Source organism: Gaeumannomyces tritici, assembly GCF_000145635.1.
Source record: "Gaeumannomyces tritici R3-111a-1 unplaced genomic scaffold supercont2.1, whole genome shotgun sequence".
Lineage (NCBI taxonomy): Eukaryota > Fungi > Ascomycota > Sordariomycetes > Magnaporthales > Magnaporthaceae > Gaeumannomyces > Gaeumannomyces tritici.
Window position 1 is genome coordinate 3,035,633 of NW_008804545.1, and position 22,116 is coordinate 3,057,748.

The window sequence follows — 22,116 nt, forward strand, 5'->3', positions numbered from 1 at the left end:
GAACGGGCAGAACCAACGCGCTACAGCTTGGATTTGAGGCATCCATTCACGATAGAGGCAGTTACAATCAGCTACGTCCCAAGAGAGCATTCCATCGCACTTCCGCCGACACGCGCCGACGCGAGGTTGGTGGTGGGTCCACCCACCCCAGAGCGGTCAGAATGCCGAGGCTGGGAAGTAGCAGCGGCGTCCCACCCAATTGTAGTGCTTTATGTGGTGAAAGGCAACGCAGAGCGGGGGCTAGATGAAAGCCCTTCCAAGGAGTGCTCACATCGCCAACAACAGGTAGGCATCTGGTGAAGATCTAGCTTTCTGTTGGCGTACCAGCGATGGACTACCTACGAAGCCCTGGCTCACGAGGACGATTGTTATCGCATTCGTGAAAGAAAGCACAGCGCCTCGAGACTCCAAATTGTCTAGAGGGAAAGGTGTGCTGGGACGAGAGAAAGATATTTCGTAACGAGGCCAGACATAACCCGCCACGAGGCTGAAGAAGCCAAAGAAAAGACAAACCGGAGCTACTTGAGGGGCGAACATCGCGTTTGCCGTTTCGAAGGTAATGGCTAGCTGGAGTGTGGAGAGGTAGGAGATCTTATTTGAAGCTGGGCGTCACATGCAAATTCGATGGCCGCATAGGTAGCTACGGACCCTGACGTATTTGGCCTCAGGCTCAAGGTAGGGGCTCACCCGACAGACGGTAGTTGCGCCATGTGACCGCTCTAGTCCATGATGTCCCGTACCCTTCACCCATCTCCCGCTATGTTCTCACGTGTGTAGACTTCACTTCCAGGCGCCGCTGCTCATCAGCACGTCAGTTACGAATGTCAGTCACGAATGGGGTGACGCCAACGCAGCCATGGACGCATGTCAGTTACGTCATTGGCGCTTGGAATATGTGGATGCCCCTCGTGTTGGGCACTGGCAAAGGACTGTACCTACATGTCCGATGGAGATGAAGTAAATCGCAGACCTTGAGGGGTCTGTATGTCCAGCTACCCCCATTACAGAACAGAAACATGTCCCAAGGGTCCAACAAACGAAGCCTGGTGGGAGCGGGTGTGCTGCTTTCCGATGTTCTGGGCGACAAACGCGTCAACGGATTTGGGTCTCTAGTCAGAAATGTTGAGTCAACGAGCCGTCGCGCGAATGACCCACGACAGGCCTCCGTCGTCCTATCGCCCCTGAATTCTGCGCTCGAGGCGCTCCCTCAGAAGCCATGGGAGGATGCTGCCGACTACTCCGAGTTTGGCTCCAACGCTTACGAGGGAGCCGGTGGCCGCGATCGGGCACAAGGCAACATCCAGCGCTTTGTGGAACGTTACATTGTGCCAGTGGCGGCCCAGGACTGGGCTAAGGAGCAGAAGATTAAGTCCATCGGCCAGGACACGCTCATATGGTGGGAGGAAAACGCTGATGGCAAAAGAACGGTAAGGCGGTCTGGCAAGAGGGGTTTGGAATGTAATCGAATATCGCTGAACGAATGCCACGCCAACAAATCCGGCAGATTCAGCCAGATGGTATTCGGGTCAAGGAAGTCATTTCCACAGCCACAAATGGCGAAATTGTGAGTCTCCTCTACGAGTGTTTCTGCCATATGGGAAAGAACATTCCTGGCGATCCAACCAAACTACGGTGCAGCTCCAAAACTGAACGGCTGCCGTGTTGGACAGTGGCTTCTCGAAGGAGTCCTTGGAAGATCGTAGCAGCTGGTGTCGAGCGCGTTGCTGTAAAATCACAGACAAGAGATTCAATCTCGTGCTCTTCGAGTAGGCCTCAACGAGGGTATATCTATCAAGGTTACAGGGACTCTGGGTCAGAGGAGGGGGAACAGGGGCGAAACGAAGAAAGACATGAAATATGGTATTATGTACAATCCAGTGCGCAGAAAGAGACGAGTTCCAGATGTCTAGAGCCTGTCAAGTTTGCGTCTCTCGTTGCGTGTCCTCTTCAACAGCTTCTTGTACTTCTTCTTCTTCATCTTGAGCTTCCGCTGCCTCTTGACACTGATGGCCAAAATCGTCCCGTTGCGTTTCTGGCTCTCTTGGAACATGATCTGTCGGCGAGCCAGTCGCTCGAGAAACGAGCGTCGGGGCTCGGTCGACTCCTCATGAAGCTCCGAGCTGTGTGCCATATATTTGACCTCTCCGGTTGACTCGACGGTTTCCTCGATCGTGAGCATGGCTTTGTAGACGCGACGACGAGGTTCCGATCCATGCTGATCGGCGGGATCAGTCGTCTCCCGAGAAGCGACTTGCGTCGGGGTTCCCTCTGCCACACCCGTAACCTCGGACTTTGGCTCCGGGATCGGTGGGGGGCAGAAGGGCAGAAAGTCGCCTGACATGGCATTAAGTTGCACGTAGACGCCCGAGTCACTCCCATCTGGGTTCTTCAGGCTGATCTTTGGCATGCCTTCGCCACTTTCCGGGTAGCCTTCCTGGCCCCCCAGGTTGAGGCCCCCCATTGGTTGCTCCAGTTCTTGGACACTCTGTGAAAGGGCCGATATCACATCGTTCATCTTCTCAGAGCGCCCGCGACGGGCGAAGATGGAGGCGAACGCATCGTCGCTTACGGCTCTGGGAAGGCTATGGGTGATCGAGATGGGTCGGTGGAGAGAGAAGAAGGCCGAGAGAGCCAAGGCTATGACAGTTAGCACGCGTTGACAAGTTCTTCTATGGCTGGCAAGATCGACAAACTATCTAGCATAGGTTGAAGTGATGGGCGAGGACAGGGGTATAGACGGGAACTCTCCCAGGGGGACACACAAGAGGATTCGCAACCGAGAAAACGAGGCAGGGTATGGTGGGGGTTCGATGCGGGCGGCGGCTTACATTCTCTAGGCAAATTTTGCGTGCTTGGAACCGACGGGAGGGCCGCAAGTGCAGAACGACCGGCCGACTCCTTGGAGCGCCTCTTTCGCTTCTCTGAAGAAGACGAGGACTTGGTAGACTGCGCCGGCAGAGAGCGGTTGGCCGACATGTTTTCGGGGTCATTATCGGGACTTGAGGGGTTCGATGACGAGTATCTCCTCTGGTGACGGGTGGCCCGAGGACCCACGGACGAGGTCGTGCTGGTGGCGGAGGCCGTCGGGCGCAGGCACAAGCCGACGGCAACAGCGCCCGCGAACACCGAGGGCGGCGCGGCCGAGGCTACGCGCCGGGCTGATGAGGGCAGCATGGTTCAGCCAGCCAGCGGTGATGACCCGATTTCGCGGGAGAATCTAGGGTGGATTTTATCAACGTGGAGTGCCGACAGCTGCAGCTGCGCGGGGCGACCGATTTCTTCCCGGTCGGAGGAGACGTCAAGATCAACGGGCTCCAAGGGTTCTGGTTCAGTGAGCAGCACAGCCTCGTCGCTGCTCGTGTCTCGGCCTGGACGTGATCGGGTCAGAACCAGGCTGCAGAAGTCAGACGGCTGGTATGCAGGCAAAACTATATTCGATTGGGGGCCTGCCGGAATGGGGCGTGCATGCGCAAGGCAAATCCGCAGTCCCCAGGTTGGCGGTTCGGGAAAACTTGCTGCCTGAGGTTAGAAACTGGTTTTCCTCAGCCCCACACCAGCCGCTTGTATCAAAGGTACCTAGACTTACACCAATTCTTTCACAAAACGGGCCGAATAAACAGGCGCAAACCCAAAGCGCGGACAAGAGGCTGTCGTAGCATGATATTCATATACAGTCTGCACAAAAGCGCAGCAAGAGAAGGCAAGCCCAGCGTCATATTGGCTGGAAGGATTACCAAAACGACAATCAGAAAAGACAGGATATTTGGCTAAGATTCTTAAATGTACAAAATCGTGGGGCATATACCAGAAACATGCTTTGTTGCGGTCGTCCAGTCTGCCTCAGCAACGAGGGTTATTTGTTTACCCAAAATTCGCATAAATCCAAATTATCCATGCCAATGGGCGTGGAACTAGTAAAAATACACCGCATGGGAATAAAAACATGCTCAGGGTAGATGGTGCGCTGTTGAGGGTATCAGGGTTGGGTGCGGTTGGGTGAATGCGGGAATGAGCTAAGGAACAGGATCACCTGATCCGTTTGCCGTCAAGGTACTTAGGACTTCGGTTGTCATAATAAAGGTTTTTGCTTTGCTCGTTCTTGCGCTGCTCAAAGGCCATGCGCTCCTCTTCATCCAAAGAGAAGGCCTTCTTGAGCCAGCCGAACGCACTTCGTTTTTTCTTCACCGTCCGGCCTTCTGATGCATCGTGGTTGAGCGTGGAGACGCTGCTTAACATGCTCATCCCCATGGCCGAAGGGGCGTTGCGCTGGTGATGGAGATAGCGAGGGGCTGATGTGCCGGAAGTGTGTGGCCGCTGCTGCAGCGGCGAGTGTGGGCTGGCTTGGACGGGGCGGAAGTACTGCTGGTCTGAATGCGGTGACGGTAGGATGCCTGGGAACACGGGCGGCGAGAAGTCGACAGGTGCCGGGTCCGCCATCGAGTTGACTGCGGTTCGCTCATTGTCTGAACCGTAAGCGGAATCTGGCCCAACGAATGTTTCATAAGCCTGGAACGTCCTTGGGGACGCAAACACGGGCCGTTGAAGCTCGGGTGCGTCGGGCGGCGGCACATGTATGGATTCCGGAGGGTTGGTCTTGAGGGATACTCGTTGTCGGAGAGATGTCCTTCCAGGTCGGCGCAGCCCATCATCACCCGATGACACTGGCGCACTCCTTGGAGAAGACGAAGGCATATGTCGGGATGCTAGTGACGTATCCAGCCCAATCTGAAGGCGGGGGGATCCAACTTGGACGAGCTTGGCCTCCGCGCGCACATTTGAAGGAATATGGGAACCTGAATCTCCCCTAGGCTGAATGTCGGGTCGGCGCGGGGATGGTGAAGGTCGGCGGTCCCGTGGTGGGATATCCGGGGTCAATATCGCAGCGCCGTTGCTGGAAGCCGCATTTCCTATCACACGTGGTGAGGGGAGGGGTGCAGGTGGCACTGGCGTGTACGTCCGGGGCTGAAGTAAGAATAATGCGCCATCGTTGGTGGGCGAATCCGGGCGGACTGGGCTCTCGTTGCGCACGATTATCCCTGTTGGTTGGGCCGTGTCCTGGCTGGTTTCGGAATCGGAATCGGAGTCGACGTGCGCGTCAGGTGGTGTGTAAGCCACCGGTTTCAAAGTCAGGCCCATAGAAGCCCGGGGTGCTTCTTCGGGGGCCTTCATGTTGATGGGAAAGAAGCTGCTCCTGACAGGCAAATCAAAGTAGGTCCGGTCCGAAGTCCGATCCTCAGGCGTCCGGCTGAATCTTAGCGACAGGCGGGGAGGCGCCGCCGGGACACTCGCCGGTGGTGTCTGCGACGGTGGTGAAGAGGGACACTCGCCGGAGCTCTGAGAAGACGGTCGACTTTGTTGGTCAGGGGTTGTGAACGGCTGGATGCTGAACTGTTGCCGAGCAAGGTATTGGTTGGTTAGTGTGTGTTCGCGACGGAGCCAGGAACAAAGAGAACAGCGCCATTATCACTTCAGCCCAGTCGTGCATGTGCTGTGCACCACCGGTCCGGGGTAAAGCTTACTCTGGTGCGTCGGCTGACCTTGCCTGCAGTCCGATCTATCAGGGCAACCATGTTGTCAAGTTTAACTATCAAAGCGTTGAGGGCGTTGCTCTTGGACTGCAAGTCCATGAATGCATTCAGCCAGCCCTCCGTGTTGCCTCTCATGGCATCAAATATGTCGATCACGTCCCCACGTTCGGCCCGCCAGTGGCCGTTTTCCTCGGACTCGAGGTATGCGGTGAATTGCTTGGTCGACTTCAGACCTTCGCTGACGTCTTGGGCGGACTGGACGAGGGCGGTGGTGGTCCGCGACAGGATGTGCTCGATCTTGGCGTTGCCTTCGACGATCTGTAGCCGGAACGCGCGGTCCTCCAGCATGGTGGTGAATACAGTCATGTTGTCCATCGGCAGCTTCAAGAAGTCGATTCGCTCCGTCAGGTCGGCCGAGGCCAGGTCGATATCCTCCATGACCATCTCGAGAAACTCGTCGATCTCGTCTATATGGCCCTGCAGTATCGAAACAACTTGTGCATTGCTGTTGGCCAGGCCATTAAGGAGGAGATAAACACCAAACGAGACCTGGGCCATCAGCTTTCGCAGCTCATGGCACTTCTGGCCAGGGCGGTAGCGCCATAGAGCACTGGGCGGTTCGGCGGCCTCGTCCTGGTCCAGCAGCTCCTCTCGTCGGCCTTTGGCATCCCTGGTTCGCAGTTTTGGCTTCTCCGGGGCGGTGCCTGTCGTGGCCTCGATGTAGGACTCGGCAAACGCCTGTTGCATGGCTGGGATAGGGTGCTCGGGTACGTCTTTGGGCCGCGCATACATGTCTTCCGCATCTAGGCCGGGAGACTCACACTCGCTCTGTGAATGGCTGTGGCCTGGCGCCGACCAGACATCTCCCGCATCCTCCGCCCGCATCGAGGGGTAGGCACGGGCGGTGGCCATGGCGACGCCGGAGATCTACGGTGCAGATGGCACACGCCTCGAGCGAATCACGCCAGTCAGGACGGTAGCGGGAGCTGGCGTCGCGGAAAGGGGGCGAGATGGAAGCGCCGGGAGCGGTGGCCGTCGGGAATCGAGTCAATGGGGCAGCAAGCCTTCACAGCGGATCGAGGTCAAGTCGCTAACTGATGCATGACTAGCTGCGAATCAGGCACGACAAGCCGAACTTCGGGGTAGCCGGTCGAGTTTTTGTGGTGCTGTTTCCAGCCGTGGTGTGGCAAGACGGCTTGGGTGATGCTTGGAGTGTCGAGAAAAGGGGTGGGAATGCTGCGTATGCGCGGCGTCGGCCTCTGGTGTCGCCCTTTCCCGACACGGCGACGGTCTGCGAGTGTGACGGGTCCGTCCTCGGATCCAGCAGGTGTCAAGACAGGTTGCTGCAGAGAAAATGGCGTGCTGGCAGGACCTTGGACCTCCTGGGGGCACTTGGAACGACAGGGTCGCGTGTTGGTGCGCGTTACAGGCTGAGCGCCTGTCCGATCCGGGTTGCTGTCTCGGTCGTGGCTGGGTCACGGCTATCACATAGTCGAGGAACCGACCAACAACAACAGACAAAACAACAACAACAACAACAACAACAGCAACAACAACAACGGTCAGCCTCGACTATGATCTGTCAGGGCTACCGATGGCCTAATCACGTCTAGGGCGGTACTCGTTCGTGCCAGTCGTCAGTCGTGCAGTTGGTGCCTGAGACTAGCAGCATGTGCTATGTTAAGGGGGGGCACCATCGGAAGCCCCTGGGCGCGAGTGAGGGGGCGAGGAATATTTGCTGCGAGTCGAAATTGCTCTGGTTGCGAACGGCCCAACGCCCGAGTCTCAGTCCAACCCTGGACGGACAGGCTCCCACTCGGGCCATCAGAGACGTGTCTTCGCAGTTTGGGTCACCTAGCGCCCAGGCGACCGACCCATGTGGACGGGGGCCTATGCAGGCATGTGCATCGTTGTGCTATGTTGCACGCATCGTGCGTCGCAATAAAGGAATGACACCCCACATGGTCGGTCTCTGTGCCTCTGCAGCACTCCAACAAGAGCAGCTGGCGGACTCTTGTGCACTCTGCCCGGCCAGCCCGGCCTAGACCATCCCCCACCTACCACCTACCACTCAGTCTTAGCGGCTAAATGCAGGCATCAGGTTCCTTTCGACTACCATGCTCGAGCACAACGAGAAGTCGCGCTGAGGGAGAGCAGAAGCTTGACCATCTGAGCAACAGCTCTCGGCTTCCAACTAGGGCCCGGACTTGCCGATCTGCTGCACCTTGTTCCGCGAGAAGACATGATCGCCGTTGCTGCAGTGAGGGTGCTGCGGCAGAGGACCTGTGTGCTGTGGTGCTGCATGTGTGTATGAATGCAGGTAGGTAGGTAGGGCGCCACGCCGACCAAAAAATTAGCAATACACCAAATTGATTCCTTACCAAAAGTCAATCCCTTCAATTAACAAAACAACAAAACAATGCCTGGCCACCACCATTTTACACCTAAAAAAAACCCGCGTACAGGTATTAGCGATTATTTGCAGGATTATAATATCCTTCATTTCAAATTCGATATTTTTCGATGGGCGGGCGTATCGCACGCATGCGGCTGGAAGATTCTTTGCGAAGATGGAAACCTCGACCCCCGAACGTTCCATTCCAACCACCAAAAATTACGCGGTCGCAAACGATTATTTTCCAATACCGATATTTAAAATATGGAACAAGCAATTATTAATAACGGTTGGAACGGCTGGAGCTTTAATTAAGCCGCTTTTTTAGCAATTGCTGGCTTTAATACTTAAGCTTCCGTTAAAACGATTCGAACAACGATGCGAAAAGCCAGTTTTCGAAAATGCTTAGCTTGCTAAAAAGTTTACGTTCCTTTACGCTTTGCTGAACAACGAAAAAAATACGCGAAAGTAATGCTTAAAAAGTATCTTATGCCTTAAAATTAGCGTTACGTCCGTTTTTCCACCGAAATTTACTTTAATTGGGGCTCGAAAGGACGCGCTTATATTATTCGACGGCTTTTGGAAAGGGATTGCCCAAATTGCGTGCAAGAAAAAAGCAGCCCTTTTAAAAAAAATGTTAAGCAGGTGCACGTTTGGGTTGCTGTTGGATATAACTTTAAAAGTCCTTTGGTTTGGTACGATACCAGGATTCATAACGGGAAAATAACCCTCCGTACTTATAAGGACGTAATCCTGGAGCTTATAATAAGTTCTTAGTTACGTAAAGGCCAAGACTTTGTCCTAAAAGAAGATAACGATTTAAGGCATGGCACAAGCAAAGGAAAAAGCAATATCGTTAAAATTTGGAAGGAAAAAAACAATTTCCAACATTACTTTAATCGCCCGCATTTTTTAATATCCTTCCTATTAAATTCGCTTAGCAAGCCCCAAAGCAGCTGTAAAAAAAACAGGCTGTTTGGGACGATACTTTATTGAAAAGCCTTGCAAAAGAGGGTTGGGATAACCTTTCGCAAGCGCGGATCAATGCGTGGGTGGACGGGATAAATAACGTGCTTGCAAAGAATCATTAATGCAAAGGGCAAAATGACTGTAAATTAAATGTGGTGGTGGGCGGCTTTTGGTGGGGAATCAATTTGGTGTATTGCTAATTTTTTAGTCGGCGTGGGCGCATAGCCAATTGTTAGATTACAGGGTCCAAGTTGGGGCTTTGCAGCACGATTACAGTGGATTATAAAGTCACGTTCACAAGGGTCAGGCTTGTCAAGCACTATAATATAGTGCTGACAGGCCCACGTTGGTTGTTAGAAATAGGTGCTATTCCAGTGAAAGGGTGCCAACTCAGTGCCTCTCCTTATATACCCACCAACGTTAATCTTGAGGGTTTTCCCCCTTAAAGGGTTGCGGTGCCGCGCGCGATTTTCCGCAATATTATTTTGTATGGGGATTGCAAAAAATCGACCCACGGCTACCAAAACGATCTCAACGTTCGGCCTGCAGATATGACTTGTCAATTTCAACACCAATATTGATGGAAATATCTTCCAGGATGATCCATCCATCCACAGTCATCCAAAACCGGGCAGCTAACCCGGGACAAACTTTGCTGTAACAACAAAGCCCAGTAATCCGTACACCACATTTCAATCAAGAGTTGCAGAGCCTCTGGTGCTACGCACCTACCATCTGTAAGGGTACAGAACGTTAAAGCCGGCTCACTAACCGGGGGTTATTACGGGGTACGGTGCTTACATAGTGTACTACAATGCTTTCACCTTTTTTTTTCTTGCGCTTTAGCGTCCTTTTCCTTTTTCCTTTCCGCAAAATACCCAAAATGCAAAGGATGTAGGCAGTATTGGAATTAAACGCGCTAGCTAGCTGGGAAAGCAAATACAACGGTTAATTTGGTTTATTAGCTTAAATTTTCAATATTTTTATTTTTTTTGCGTGCTTTGGGCAGGTTCAGCTTCGTTAGTAATTTGCGGAAAAGAATTGGGTAAATGAAGGAAAAGCGTGAAAAAAAAAAAAGTTGAAAGCACCGTAATACACTATGCGGGCACTGTACCCATAATGACCCCGGTCGATGGCCGACGTTAACGTTCTCTACCCCTACAGATGGTACACCTGCCCACCAGTACCACACGAGTGCGCATGCCGACCATGGACCTCGGGCCTTGTTGTCGCAAAGTGAGAGTCCCGCCAAGGGGACAAGCGCGAGCATTCTGGAGTGGGACAGATCCACCCCTTTCGCCAAGCCCCAAACATCGCGCTGGGCCCCAGGAGGCGAACCCGCCACTGCCTAATAACAATGGCCAATAATCTCGAATGACGACCGGGGAGGCTGTGCACGCGGCTCCATTGACGACTCGCTTCTCTTCAATGTCATACCGCGCCCCGTCGTCGGTAGCCGCGCAGTAACGTCAAAAATATAGAGGCCTGTCCTAGCTTCCTTGCCGGCTCGCGAGGGCACCTATTAAGGCGCCTTCCCGCCCACCCCCAGCCACAAACGCGGCTTTGCCTGTGTACTGTTTTCACACTCTTGCTCACTGTTCTGGCCTTGTGAGTCTAGTATGGCGCCGAAGGTGTTCTCTCTCGGCTCCGAGCCCTTCGACCCGTCGCATCGGTTTGTGACGTCGTGGCTGTTCTCGCCTTGGGTTTTGTTTGGTCTGAGAGCACTGTTGGTAAGTCTAATTTCTCTGCCTTTGGCTAGGGACGGCCCTTCGATGTCCATCGCCGTCGCTAATAGCAGCCTGCTCTTCTACGTTGCACAGGGCCTGTACGCGTTCGTCACGTCCTTCTTCTCCCTTGGCTGGCTCTGTGGCCATGAAAGCTGCGAGTCTGCGTCGCGAGAGTTTTCCTACTTTACCGTCATCACCTACTGGTCAGTGCATCTCCTCATTAGGCTCCAAGGTGGCTTCTGAGCCCCACGCGCTGACCTTCTCCCAGGGGCCTTGCCTTCTATTTCCTCGTCTCTGCAATCCACACAGCCACCTACGCCAAGTCGGGTCGGCCTCTCCTCGACGTATTCCCAAGGCCGCTTCAGGCTCTGCATAGCTTGTTCTACACCACAATCTGCGTCTTCCCCCTCATCGTGACGGTCGTCTACTGGGGTATCCTCTTCACCCGGCCTTTCGATAATACCTTTTCTTGGTGGTCCAATGTCAGCCGTCATGCCATGAACGCCGGCTTTGCCCTCTTTGAGGTCATCTTCCCACGCACCGCTCTCCCACCGTGGATCCACATTTTGTGGCTGCTGGTCGTTCTGTGCCTGTACCTGGCTCTTGCGTATCTGACGCGCGCAACCCGCGGCTTCTACGTATACCCCTTCCTAGACCCGTCCAAGGGATCTGGCCGTCTGGCAGGTTATGTATGCGGAATCGCTGTCAGCTGTGTTGTTTTCTTCCTGCTGGTGCGTGGCCTTATATGGGTCCGGACATGGGCATCCGAGACCAAGTTCGGCATGAGCGGGAAATTCTCAGCTCGTGATGGGGTTACCGGAACGAGCGATCCAGAAAGTGCCACAAAGATCGAGCAAAGTCACCAACATTAGGCTTATATTCACTCGCCGTGGCATCTATCTGTATGTATCCGTTTAGATGCGAGGTTCCTTTTTTTCCTACCCTCCTGCTTGTTCTTGTACTTTCCCGATGTCGGGTTCTATTCATGAGCTCTACTATTCGAATTTCCCTTGACAGTGAACCTTCGGGTACCGTTAGAACGTACCTTGGTACACGTAATTACCACAGCAATAATCACAACGGGACTATCAGCATCTCAAAGAGATGCCACGCCTGAGTTCTGACTCCCTGATTTCGAACATGACCTGGATGCCAACAAAGAAAGAGAGGCATGCGCCGGCGAGGAATACGAAGCCTACAGGTGAGGTTAGCGTCCCGGCATTACGGACAGGTTAGTATGGGGTGGCGAAGCAAAATAATGTTCTGGCGCACAAGACAATAGAGGACTTGCAAGGGGGTGATAGAGACACTTGCCAGAAAAGTCGTGGACAATGCCGTGGATTATAGCCTCCAAACCATCAAGACCGACCGCGAAACCGACCAGATTCGCCGAAATCATCATGAGGACGTTGAGGACTGCACCGCTGCAGGAGAGCATGCGATATGCGATTGGGTGATTCTCCCACTTCCGACGGGGAAACAAATAGCCAGCAACCACCTCGGGGATAAAGAAGAGGACAATCAGCCAGCCCCAGATCAAGAGTCTGAGCTGGATGTCATGCCAAAGAGCCACGAAAGTGAAGATGACGATGTAGTTGAGTATGGACCGTGCGGCTCCTTTCCTCGACCGGAAGTCGGCGCCGCCCAATGGGACAAACATGTAGCGTACCAACCAGCGGTTGTATGAGCGGTGCCAGGCGCGCCAGAAGGACAAGGTGCTGTAGTTATTGCTAACACAGCGGACGATGTTCTCGGGCGGATCGACGCCGTCGAGGAGTGCCCAGAGCCTGAAGAAACGCCAGGCGAGGAGCAGCTTCAACCAAATCAGGTGGAGGTTGAAGTACGATAGCAGACTTAGCTGTGCCACCGTGTAGCTGGCCCAGACGGGGCTCGCCTGACTGATGGCGCCGACATAGTCAAAGTGGAGCACCACTTCCATGGCTAGAAGTGCCAGCAAGAACCGTATACCATAGCGGACTGTGCGCGACGTCTCGATACCAACGCCCCGATACCGCTGCTGAGATATATAGTCGTTGAACGTGAGGATAGGTCCGGCAAGATACAAGGGTGCGTAAACGGCATACGCGACGTAGTTTCGGAACGAAAAGTCCGACGGCTGCGAGGGCGTGGATACACGCTCCTTCTCCGACAGGTTGGCCACATCAAGCTGTTTCTTCTTTGGGGTGTTAGCTTCAGGGGACATTCACATGGTCTCAATAGAGTGGCCGGTTACGAGACGACGGGTCTTCCTAACCTCGACTGGGCTCAGACTCCTCTGATCCAGACTCCAATAGAAGTCCAGGTTGAAGCTGATCAGACGCAGCACTGTGATGTTGAACAATATCTCCCAGCGAGACATGATGCCGCCCCAGCTGTCAAGCCACTCTCCACAGCTGACAAGCAACGGCCCGCTACCATTCCCCGCAGCGGTGGAGGACCCGGCGACAAGGAGCGCCATCCTTTTGAACTTGTAGCCTTGGCAGAGCTCGTTGGCGAAGAGTGTGCAAATGTTGAAGGCCCACGTGGTCGCTGGGAGGAGGTTTTTAGGCGTGCGCATAGCGATGTTATAGTTGGCGTAAAGAATCAGGAGGACTTTTGCCGCGGAGAACCCATGGAGAATCACAAGGAATACGAGGGCAAACGCAAAGTCGAAAGAAACCCGCTGTCTCAATCTCTCATCTGCCATTTCCGACAGCGACTTTGTGTTTGAAGGCAGCGGGAACATGGCGTTCCATGCGCGCCGAGAGAGCGGATGGAGAACCAGCAGTGCCGTCATGGCCGGTAGATTGGCTCTAAAGGTATGATATTGGGGATCCGAGGCATCCTGCGAGCTTTGTGAGTCCGATTCCAGACACGAGAGGGACTGGTAGGGATGGCGCTCACCACCATCCGCCCGGGTATCCAACCGGGGACCAGCAGGTGCGCATATTTGGAATACCTCGGGTCAGAAGCTGTCGCCGTACTCGGTCAGTCCTGGTGTTCCTCGCAAGATCCAGAGCTAGGAGGGGAAGGGGGGGGGGGGGGAAGAACTACACACGCCTCGAAACATCATATGCGACCCAAAACATATACGGTATCAGGAAGAAGAGAAATAGGTAGTAGCCGTAGAACTCCAGTGTATTCCATCTTGACGGCTGGGCGCGGGTCTCGGCACCGTCGCGTCCCTTTCGCGGTGCAGCTCCGTCAGCGTGCACCTTGTACGGGGTGGTTGATGATGTGACAAAGCGCGTGTCGAGATTTTCCAGGCGATAAACGCTCGAAAGGAAGTTCAGAGTTCCCATCGCGTCTTGGGCGATGCGTAATGTTCGCGCCGTGGTAGGCGGGCCAATTCGTGGGCAATTAAAGCAACCCTTCCGAGGTCAGGGAATGCTGAGAGTACGCAGTGGTGGGCCAACAAGGTGGCTCATGTTTGCCCTCCGCGATGTCATCAGCTGCAAGCCCGTTGGTGGATATCGTCTTGGCGACGAATTTGTTCCAGCCACAACTAATCGCCATAAGGTGGCGCACTCCACGGAACTCGGATTATGCACGCAGAAAGTAAACAACAGAAACCGGATTACATCTTCTACTTTTAACCGGCTCCCAAACTTGCCAAAAGCGCGAGTACTAGGATTGTACCTTTTTGCGGCTGCAACGTGTAAAAATACCTTTTCCTTAACAATTTGTAAGTAAAAAAGCAATAATTATAGGAAAAAATCCCGGTGCACTAACATTGCAAGGCACATTATTGTTAGGAAGTTTTGTTTAAGTACATTCGTTGTTGTTGCGAGCCGCATACAGTTATGCAGCAAAAGTGTGCAGACACCCCCGCATACCCCCACCAAAACACGCCACTTTAACTCGGCAATAAAAATTGAAATAAAATGAAAAAGAAATCCAATAAATTGTAAATGTATTATTTTAAATAAAAGCATCGCTTTTTACAATTTTAATTTTTAAAATACGTAATGCTGGTTAAGTTATTACATGTTAAAATTATTATATTAAAAAGTTAAAATATTACCCCGCTAAAGCACCCGCTATAAGCCGCTATAAGTTACTAAAAACATAAAAACAAATATGCATTAAATTTTAATCGCAAATTCCATAATAATAAAATTAATTACTAAAATTTCAAATATGTAAATAAGCTTATTGCCCATTTTATAATAAATTGGCATTTTTAGCTTTTTACTGTAATAAATCGATACTTTGTGTTACAATTAAGCCTCTGCTTTAAGGTAAGGTACTAAAGGAATACTAAACAGTAGCACGTAACTTAATAATTAAGGGGATTTACAAGGTATTTTAAGTAGGGTTTAAATGCTTACTTTAAATGTTATTTAAAAGCTAATTTAAATTAATTAATGCTAGTGCATTTATTAAAAATTACTTAAACAATAAAAAACCTTTCCTTTTTATACCTTTTCCGACCTTACCAACCCTTTATTAATAAGTGCTTGTTGCGGCCGTATTACCGGTGGTTGTAGTAATGCGTATAATACGGTTCCGTATTATACGTATTACTTTAAAGTTACGTAACTTGGAGCGGGGTAGCCTTTTTAGCTAATTGGTGCCGTTACTTCTTTTAGCTTTTTTTGGGGCTATAATTGTTAATCGTAACCTTAAATTCCTTTTTTAATAATTAAGCCCTTTTGGTTACGTATTATTATTTTTCCCGTTTTTTTATTAATTGTAAGTACTTTTTTATTGTTATTTAACCGTCCTTTTTTTATTTTAACAAAATGTTCGAACGGGTTTAAAACCCAAAATTGTCCGGTTATTTTTCGATATTCCGTTAAAATACTTTGCTTTAATTTATTTTGTTTTTTAAAAATATTATGCTTTTTTATTTTTTCTGCAAATTTAAAAATCGTTTATTTTATTTAATTTCGTTTAGCGATTTTTTTTCGCTATATTTTTTGCATTTGCGCAAACCGGGTTCGTTGCAACGTTTTGAAGCGTTTTTTTTTTGCTTAATTTTATTACGTAACCCTTTAATATGCTAAAGCTAAGCGTAAGCTAAAAAAGGCGGAAAAAGCGCGTTATATAGCTAACGCACGCATTAAGCGTTTGCGGTAATAAAAAAAATTGTAACGGGAAACCTTTTTTCGCGCTTTTTATTGGGGTATCGATAATGTAAAAAAGCTGGAACGGGTAAAACGGGAAAAAGTTGCGCAAGCTATTGCCGTAGCGGTAACTAGCTTTTTTTTTTGCTTTAGCCGATTTTTTTTCGTTTTTTAATTGGGCAATTTTAAAAGTTAATTTTAATTTTAACTTATTTGCTTTTTTTTAATCGGGTAAAATATAATTTTTTAACAATTTTTTTTAATTGTGTAGCGCACTAGTAACGCGCTCGTTTTTGTAACGGTGTTACAGTTAAGCCTTTGCTTTTAAAGTAAAGCACTAAAGGAATACTAAGCAGTAGCACGTAACTTAACAATTAAAGGGATTTACAAAGTAATTTGGGTGCGGTTTAAATGCTTGCTCCAAAGGTTACTTAAAAGTTAATTTAAATTAATTAATGCTGAAGCCTTAATTAAAAACTACTTAAAACAGTAAGAAATCCTTCCTTTTTATACCCTGTTTTTGGGCTAAGCATTTTCTTTGCTTAAAAGTTAATATTTGCGATTTTTTAACTATCGCAAGTATTGGTAATATTGTTAATTCTTTTAATATTAAACGTATTACCTTTTTGTTACGTAACGGTACAAGGTAACCTTTTATCCCGGGTTGTTAGCCTTTGCCCGCTTGCTTTTTTATTAGTTATATTTGTTAATTATAACATTAAATCCTTTTTTAATAGCTAAAGCCCGTTAGCTACGTATTGTTTTTTTTATTAATTGTAAGGATTATTTTTCCTTATTATTTTACCGTTCCTTTTTTTTAATAAAATGTTCGGGCAAATTTAAAAACGGAATTTCCCCGTTTTGCGGGTTTTTACCGTTTGTTATTGCGATATTTTCGATTTTTTTTTTGCATCGGGTATAAAAATGCTTTTTTATTCCAATTGCAAATTTCGTAAATCTTCTTTTTGCCGGGCTTTGCTTATTAATTTTTTTTGCTGGTTGGAATGCGTTCGTTTAAACCGCGTTAATTGTAACGTATTAAAGCCAATTCGGGCTTAATTGCTTTATATTACTTTTTAATTTTCCAAATTTCGGAACAAAATAAAATTTGTATTTATTAAATTTTGTTATTTAAAAAACAAACGTAAATTTTTTAAAAAGCAAATTCTTTATTAACGAAAGCGGTACATTTGTATGCTTTGTTAAAATTTAAATAACGTAAAAAAATTGGATTAAGTTAAGCAAAAAAAAGCCGCGCAAGCTGTTTCTTTAGCAGCTAGCCCTTTTTTTTGTTTTAACCCGATTTTTTTCCCTTTATTTTTTAGTTAAGCAAAGTTAAAAGTTAATTTTAACCCTAACTTGTTTGCTTTTTTTTACCCGGGTAAATTGTAATTTCCTTAACAATTTCTTTTGGTTGTATCGCGCAATGGTAACGCGTTTGCTTTTAAAGCGGAAAGTTTTAAATTTAATTCCCGGTACAACTTATATATAATTAAAATCCAAAAAGTAATTTAAAGTTTTAATTATATATAATTTTTTTGCTTATTTGCTAATTTATCCTTTAAATAAGTTATTGGGATTTTCCTTTTTTTGCCCGCTAAAATTTTACAAATTTAAAGCGTTTTACAAGCTTTAAAATTATTGTTAACTTTTTTTTAAGTAATATTTTTGCAAAGCTTTTTGGCAATTCCCAAAATTTGTTGCATATTTTTATATATTATTTTTTTTTTGACTTTTTTATTTAACGAAATATTGCTATTTGCGGTAATGCATTTTTTCGTTTAAAATAGCTTTAACCTTTTACTTTTGGTTAAGGTTAATTTTTATTAATTCGGTGCTTTTTGGTTTAATTAAAGCTAATTTTAGCAAAAAAACGTAAAAAATTAAGTAAATTTGCATAATTAAAAGTAATTGGAATGTATAATTAATTGGAAAAATAATTTGCTTAACCCGGAAAGGTTCGAACTTTTTTTGTTTAATTTATTGCTTGGCCTTTTTGTTTTAATATTAAGGCGTAAAAAGTAAGCGTTATCCCTTTTTTTAAAAATTAATTTTTTAATACTTTTTTTGTAATAAGTTAAACCATTAAGTAATGCTTGGCAAATACTAAAGTACTGTTATTTTACAAAATAAAAAGGAAAAAGGAAAAGGTTGGGTTTTTGTTTTTGGAAAAGTCGGGGTGGTTTTTATATACATAAACCCTGGCCCAAAAAGGCACCCTTTGGGTTACGTAATCCGTGTTTAGCATGGATTTATAACATAGCTTTTTTTTTCTTTTTTCCCTTTTTTCCGCTGAACGGGTTGTAATAGCTTTATTTTCTATATGCTAATTGTAGTTTTTTTCGGGCTCGTATTAAGTATTTTCCGAACCTTTTCGTAACCCGTTATGGCTTTTTTCCTTATGTTTTTTTTATTATTAATTCGGTTTTTTTAAAGGTACCGCGCGCTTGTTATTCCTTTTTTAACCCGTTGCCGTTTTCGTTTTTTGTGCTTGCTTTTTCGTATTTTGCATAGGAATTTTACGTTACCGGGATGGTTTTCGTTGTTTTTTTTCCCAATTTTTTTCCGTTTCGCATTTTAATTGTAATTTGTTAATTACCCATTCCTTTTTATTCCGGTGCTAACATTTCTTTTTGCAATTTTTTATTGCTTTTTTTTAATCCTTAATTTTATTATATTTACCGCTGCGAAATCTTTTTAACCCTTTTTTTTGGGGATTTGGAAATTTCTTTTTTTTTAAAAAAAAACCTGGCGTTTTGCAAATAATTTCGAGGTTAAAAGCAATTTTAACGATAAAAACGCCGCGGTTTTTCGTTTTATTTAAATTTTTTGTATTTGCTGCATTAACGTAAATCGCGTTAAAATCGATTTAAATATTTGTATTTTGCTAACCGTTATTATTAAATATGCAAAGTTTTCGGTATTCGGAATTATATTTCGTTTATTACGGTTATATTATGCAATTTTTATTGCAAAAATAAAAGCATTTGCAAACGTTTTAACGCTTTTTATATTGCTAATTCGCGGTTTTAACGCGTTAATAAAGCATTTACTTTCGCAATAACTAACGGCAATCAAATCGTTACCGCTATGCATTTTATTTAAATTAACATTTTGGGTTTTAGCATTGGCCGCAAAAACGCGGTTTTTACCCAAGCTTTTTACGAGTTGCACCGATATTGGCAATCGTAATTGGAAAAACCGCGTTAACAAAAAACGCGCCGTTTTTTTTCGGTCCCGCCTTTGCCGCGGGTAGCGATTTTGCCGCTGCTTTTTTTGGCAGCGCTTTTATTTTAAGCATTATACTTTTAACCCGCTTGCGGGGTGGTTGTGCGGCCGGTACAACCAATTAAATGGGTGCTTTTAAGCATATCCTTATAATTATAAAAGTATATTCCTTTTTGTTTTTATTTATTGCAACGAAAGCTAATTAATACCGCAATAACGTGCTTAATTCCGCTACAATAAAACGTTTCGGCGCTAAAACTTTTTTAACTCGTTTATGCAGTAAATGCAGCAATAAATTGCAAATGCTTTAATTGCTTTTTTTATACTTTTTATTGTTACCGCTTTTAATCCGGCAATATTTTGGATGCTTGCATTTTTAAAGCTAAATTTTGCGCCGTGCCGTTGCCGTTTTAACTTTAGTTAAGCAATTCCGTACTGCTTTCCCGCTTGTTTTTGGGTTTTTAATTAATAATTTAACTTTTATTAATAATAATTTTTAAAATGGTTAATAAAATATTTTTTGGTTCCGGTTTATTTATTTTTTAAATTTTTTATTGCGGGCTAACGTGCCCCTTTTTTTTAAATAATTAATTAAATTTTTGTGGGCTAGCGTGCCTTTTTTTTTTGTTAATTTCTTTTTGCGTATTACGCGTACGTATAGTGCTTTCGGGCCGTTATTCATTTTAGCGTTGCTTTATTGCGCTTTAAATTTAGCTAATGCTTTTATATTTAATAGCTTTTTTAAAGGCCTTTACGTAACGGTATTATAACCAATTTATTTAACCGGTATTTAACGCTTCGGGCCGCTTCTTTTAGCTTTGCTTTTATTATTTTTAGCGCATAAAAAGAATTTATTGCTTATTTTTGGTATACTTTTCCGTTTTCTTTTTGGCTAAAACCAGCACCGGTTTTGGTTTATATTTGTTTTTACCTGTAAAAAAGCGGGTTAGCAACCGCTTGCTTTACTAACTCGATATAAAATGCAAAGTATATGCTTTTTTTAGCACGTTTAGTATAATTATAAGCAAAAAAAAACCGGTACCATTTTGTACTTATTGGTAATTTAATTTAACTTTTTGCTAGGTTTGTTTATTTAATATTTTTTAAAAATAGCTACATTTTATTTTTAATTTTGTACCGTTTTATTGGTTTGCGGAGCTTGTTTGCGTTAAATTTTTATCGTTATTGCATAAACGTTATTGCTGCTTTTGTTAAGCTTACGCTTTTTTTTAAATGTGTTATAAACTTGGTTTTTTTTGCTTTTCCGCTTTTTAAGGTTACTTTTTTTGGCTTTTTTTTTCGGGACCGTGTTAACGTTATATTTTAATAATAATTTATTTAATTTATAGCCCGCTACGAATAAATTTTTATTATTTATTATTAATTAGCATATTGCTATATGTTTTGGTTAATTTTTTAAGCAAACGTAATTATATAACGCATGTAATGCTGTATTTTTTAATTTTTTTTTTGTATCGCTATTTATTTGTAAGTAAAAAAAATGGATAGCAATTATTTTATGCTTACCAAGCGATATAGCTTTATTTAAAAGCTTTTTACCCAATCCAATTTGCAATTGCTAATAATTTTTTCGAAAAAGCCCCGAAACCGTTACTAACATTTTTTAAAGCGTAACGCGCATGCTTTAAATGTTATAAACGTTATAAATTTTAATTGCACGTATTTAAATAACCTGTTAATAATTACCATTAAATATATTAATGCCTTTTTTTTAAACCGGAAAGTTAATTATAAAATTTATTAATATTTATTTCCAAAATCGGTTTGGCATTAGCAAAAGCTGCAATAAGCTTTATTCATACCATTGCAATGGGTGTAATTTGCGGCATATATTGCAATTCCGTACACACCGGGCCGTATTTTTAGCTATTTTATTCCTATAATATTTTTATTGCAAAATTTTATAAATGTTATTTTTGCTTGCGTATTTTATTATTAACGATGCGTAAATTTTTTATAATATAACCGTAATAAATAATTTTTAATATGGGAATTAAAAATGCTTTTTAAATTAAAATGCCCCGCTTATTAATAAAAAGCAATTCGCAATTTGTGCTTTCGTTTTAGCGTTTAAAAAAAACCGGTTTGCGTTTTTTTTATTACCCGGCGTTTGTAATAATGTATTTTATCGGTTTTAATTGCTATATTTTATAATATTATTAGTTTTTAACTTTTAAATAATTAATTTCCCGTTAAAGAGTTATTTGTTTATTGCTTTTTTTAATTTTATATTTTCCGTAAATCCTTTTCCAAATTTGTTTGCGTTTTTATCCGGGCCTTTTTAAGGTTTTTTTTAATTTTTTATAATTGTTAACCCCGTATATAATAATACCGGGTTAAAAAATGTAACTTTTTAAAACAAATTCGATTTGTTTTAATTCCGTTTGGATAATGCGTTTGAAATGGTTGCGTGCCTTTTTAGCTTGGATTGCAAATTATATTTAAACTGGGATAGCGTTTTTGCCCATTTTGCTTGTTTTTTAATAACTATTTAAAATTTTAAAAAATGGTTTAAGGCTTTATAATTTATAAAGATAAAAAACGGGTTTTGCACGTTTCGTAATTTTATTTTTTACGATTTAAAGCATGTTATAATTACCAATAGCTTTTTATAATAAATAATGTAATTTTTTTGCGCTTTTGCTAGTTTAATTAAATAAAAAGCTACCGGGCGCTATAACTTATTTTTTCCTTATTGGAATAAATAACCCCCGAATGCTTTTCCGAAATAATTCGTTTTTACGCGCGTTTCCAAATTTAATTTTTATTATGCTAGCATTAAAGCTTGCAAAAAAGCTAATTTTATTGCTTTAAATGCCGCGTTAACCTTTGGCGTTTAATAAAATGGTGCTTTTTTTTGTTAATATTATTAATAGCGCCGCTTTCACCAAATATTGGTTAATAAAATTGCGGTAAAAATTAGCGAATTTTAAAAACTTTTGCAAGCTTTTTAATGTCCGCAGCGCTTTTTAATTTTTTATTGCTTACATTTTTTTAAGGTTTGTTTAAATCCTTATTTTTGCTTTTACGATATAATTTAAATATTTTCCGTTTATTACCGTAAAAACGCGTTTAAATAAATTTAAATTTAAGCTTGCTTTTTTAAGCGCCGTAACATTTTTCGAACTTTATTTATATGGTTTTAAGGCGTATTTAATATATATATATATATATATATATATATATATATATATATATAC

At 44.9% G+C, this 22,116-nt stretch overlaps 5 protein-coding genes across 5 annotated transcripts; 2 read left to right on the plus strand and 3 right to left on the minus strand.

The window, feature by feature from the left end:
• Window positions 1-958: 958 nt before the first annotated feature.
• On the plus strand, window positions 959-2,056 carry GGTG_00978 (hypothetical protein). The gene is made up of 2 exons (XM_009218733.1): window positions 959-1,564; window positions 1,671-2,056. The coding sequence occupies exons 1-2, from the start codon at window positions 1,017-1,019 to the stop codon at window positions 1,768-1,770; spliced, it is 648 nt and encodes a 215-aa protein (XP_009216997.1). The 5' UTR covers window positions 959-1,016; the 3' UTR covers window positions 1,771-2,056.
• Window positions 1,771-3,512, minus strand: GGTG_00979 (hypothetical protein). The gene is made up of 2 exons (XM_009218734.1): window positions 2,829-3,512; window positions 1,771-2,637 (listed from the first exon to the last, which is right to left on the minus strand). Exons 1-2 carry the CDS (start codon window positions 3,172-3,174, stop codon window positions 1,907-1,909), a joined length of 1,077 nt encoding a protein of 358 aa, XP_009216998.1. The 5' UTR covers window positions 3,175-3,512; the 3' UTR covers window positions 1,771-1,906.
• A 95-nt stretch (window positions 3,513-3,607) lies between these two features.
• On the minus strand, window positions 3,608-7,076 carry GGTG_00980 (hypothetical protein). The gene is made up of 2 exons (XM_009218735.1): window positions 5,520-7,076; window positions 3,608-5,388 (listed from the first exon to the last, which is right to left on the minus strand). The coding sequence occupies exons 1-2, from the start codon at window positions 6,438-6,440 to the stop codon at window positions 4,027-4,029; spliced, it is 2,283 nt and encodes a 760-aa protein (XP_009216999.1). The 5' UTR covers window positions 6,441-7,076; the 3' UTR covers window positions 3,608-4,026.
• A 3,026-nt stretch (window positions 7,077-10,102) lies between these two features.
• GGTG_00981 (hypothetical protein) lies at window positions 10,103-11,776 on the plus strand. Its single transcript, XM_009218736.1, has 3 exons — window positions 10,103-10,622; window positions 10,713-10,822; window positions 10,888-11,776. The coding sequence occupies exons 1-3, from the start codon at window positions 10,512-10,514 to the stop codon at window positions 11,489-11,491; spliced, it is 825 nt and encodes a 274-aa protein (XP_009217000.1). The 5' UTR covers window positions 10,103-10,511; the 3' UTR covers window positions 11,492-11,776.
• On the minus strand, window positions 11,523-14,099 carry GGTG_00982 (glycerol uptake protein 1). The gene is made up of 5 exons (XM_009218737.1): window positions 13,657-14,099; window positions 13,503-13,570; window positions 12,874-13,443; window positions 11,934-12,792; window positions 11,523-11,814 (listed from the first exon to the last, which is right to left on the minus strand). The coding sequence occupies exons 1-5, from the start codon at window positions 13,898-13,900 to the stop codon at window positions 11,708-11,710; spliced, it is 1,848 nt and encodes a 615-aa protein (XP_009217001.1). The 5' UTR covers window positions 13,901-14,099; the 3' UTR covers window positions 11,523-11,707.
• Window positions 14,100-22,116: the final 8,017 nt, after the last annotated feature.

What these genes read in the sequence shown, in the direction of transcription:
- GGTG_00979 (XM_009218734.1), bottom strand. Translation starts at nt 3,174, where the DNA reads ATGCTGCCCTCATCAGCCCGGCGCGTAGCCTCGGCCGCGCCGCCCTCG. An exon ending in GCAAAATTTGCCTAGAGAAT is followed by an intron (nt 2,638 to 2,828) that starts GTAAGCCGCCGC and finishes TAACTGTCATAG; the next exon opens with CCTTGGCTCTCTCGGCCTTC.
- GGTG_00982 (XM_009218737.1), bottom strand. Translation starts at nt 13,900, where the DNA reads ATGGGAACTCTGAACTTCCTTTCGAGCGTTTATCGCCTGGAAAATCTC. An exon ending in CGCATATGATGTTTCGAGGC is followed by an intron (nt 13,571 to 13,656) that starts GTGTGTAGTTCT and finishes GTACGGCGACAG; the next exon opens with CTTCTGACCCGAGGTATTCC. An exon ending in GGATACCCGGGCGGATGGTG is followed by an intron (nt 13,444 to 13,502) that starts GTGAGCGCCATC and finishes CAAAGCTCGCAG; the next exon opens with GATGCCTCGGATCCCCAATA.
- GGTG_00981 (XM_009218736.1), top strand. Translation starts at nt 10,512, where the DNA reads ATGGCGCCGAAGGTGTTCTCTCTCGGCTCCGAGCCCTTCGACCCGTCG. An exon ending in TTGGTCTGAGAGCACTGTTG is followed by an intron (nt 10,623 to 10,712) that starts GTAAGTCTAATT and finishes TACGTTGCACAG; the next exon opens with GGCCTGTACGCGTTCGTCAC. An exon ending in TTTACCGTCATCACCTACTG is followed by an intron (nt 10,823 to 10,887) that starts GTCAGTGCATCT and finishes ACCTTCTCCCAG; the next exon opens with GGGCCTTGCCTTCTATTTCC.
- GGTG_00980 (XM_009218735.1), bottom strand. Translation starts at nt 6,440, where the DNA reads ATGGCCACCGCCCGTGCCTACCCCTCGATGCGGGCGGAGGATGCGGGA. An exon ending in AGGTCAGCCGACGCACCAGA is followed by an intron (nt 5,389 to 5,519) that starts GTAAGCTTTACC and finishes GCTCGGCAACAG; the next exon opens with TTCAGCATCCAGCCGTTCAC.
- GGTG_00978 (XM_009218733.1), top strand. Translation starts at nt 1,017, where the DNA reads ATGTCCCAAGGGTCCAACAAACGAAGCCTGGTGGGAGCGGGTGTGCTG. An exon ending in CAGCCACAAATGGCGAAATT is followed by an intron (nt 1,565 to 1,670) that starts GTGAGTCTCCTC and finishes CGTGTTGGACAG; the next exon opens with TGGCTTCTCGAAGGAGTCCT.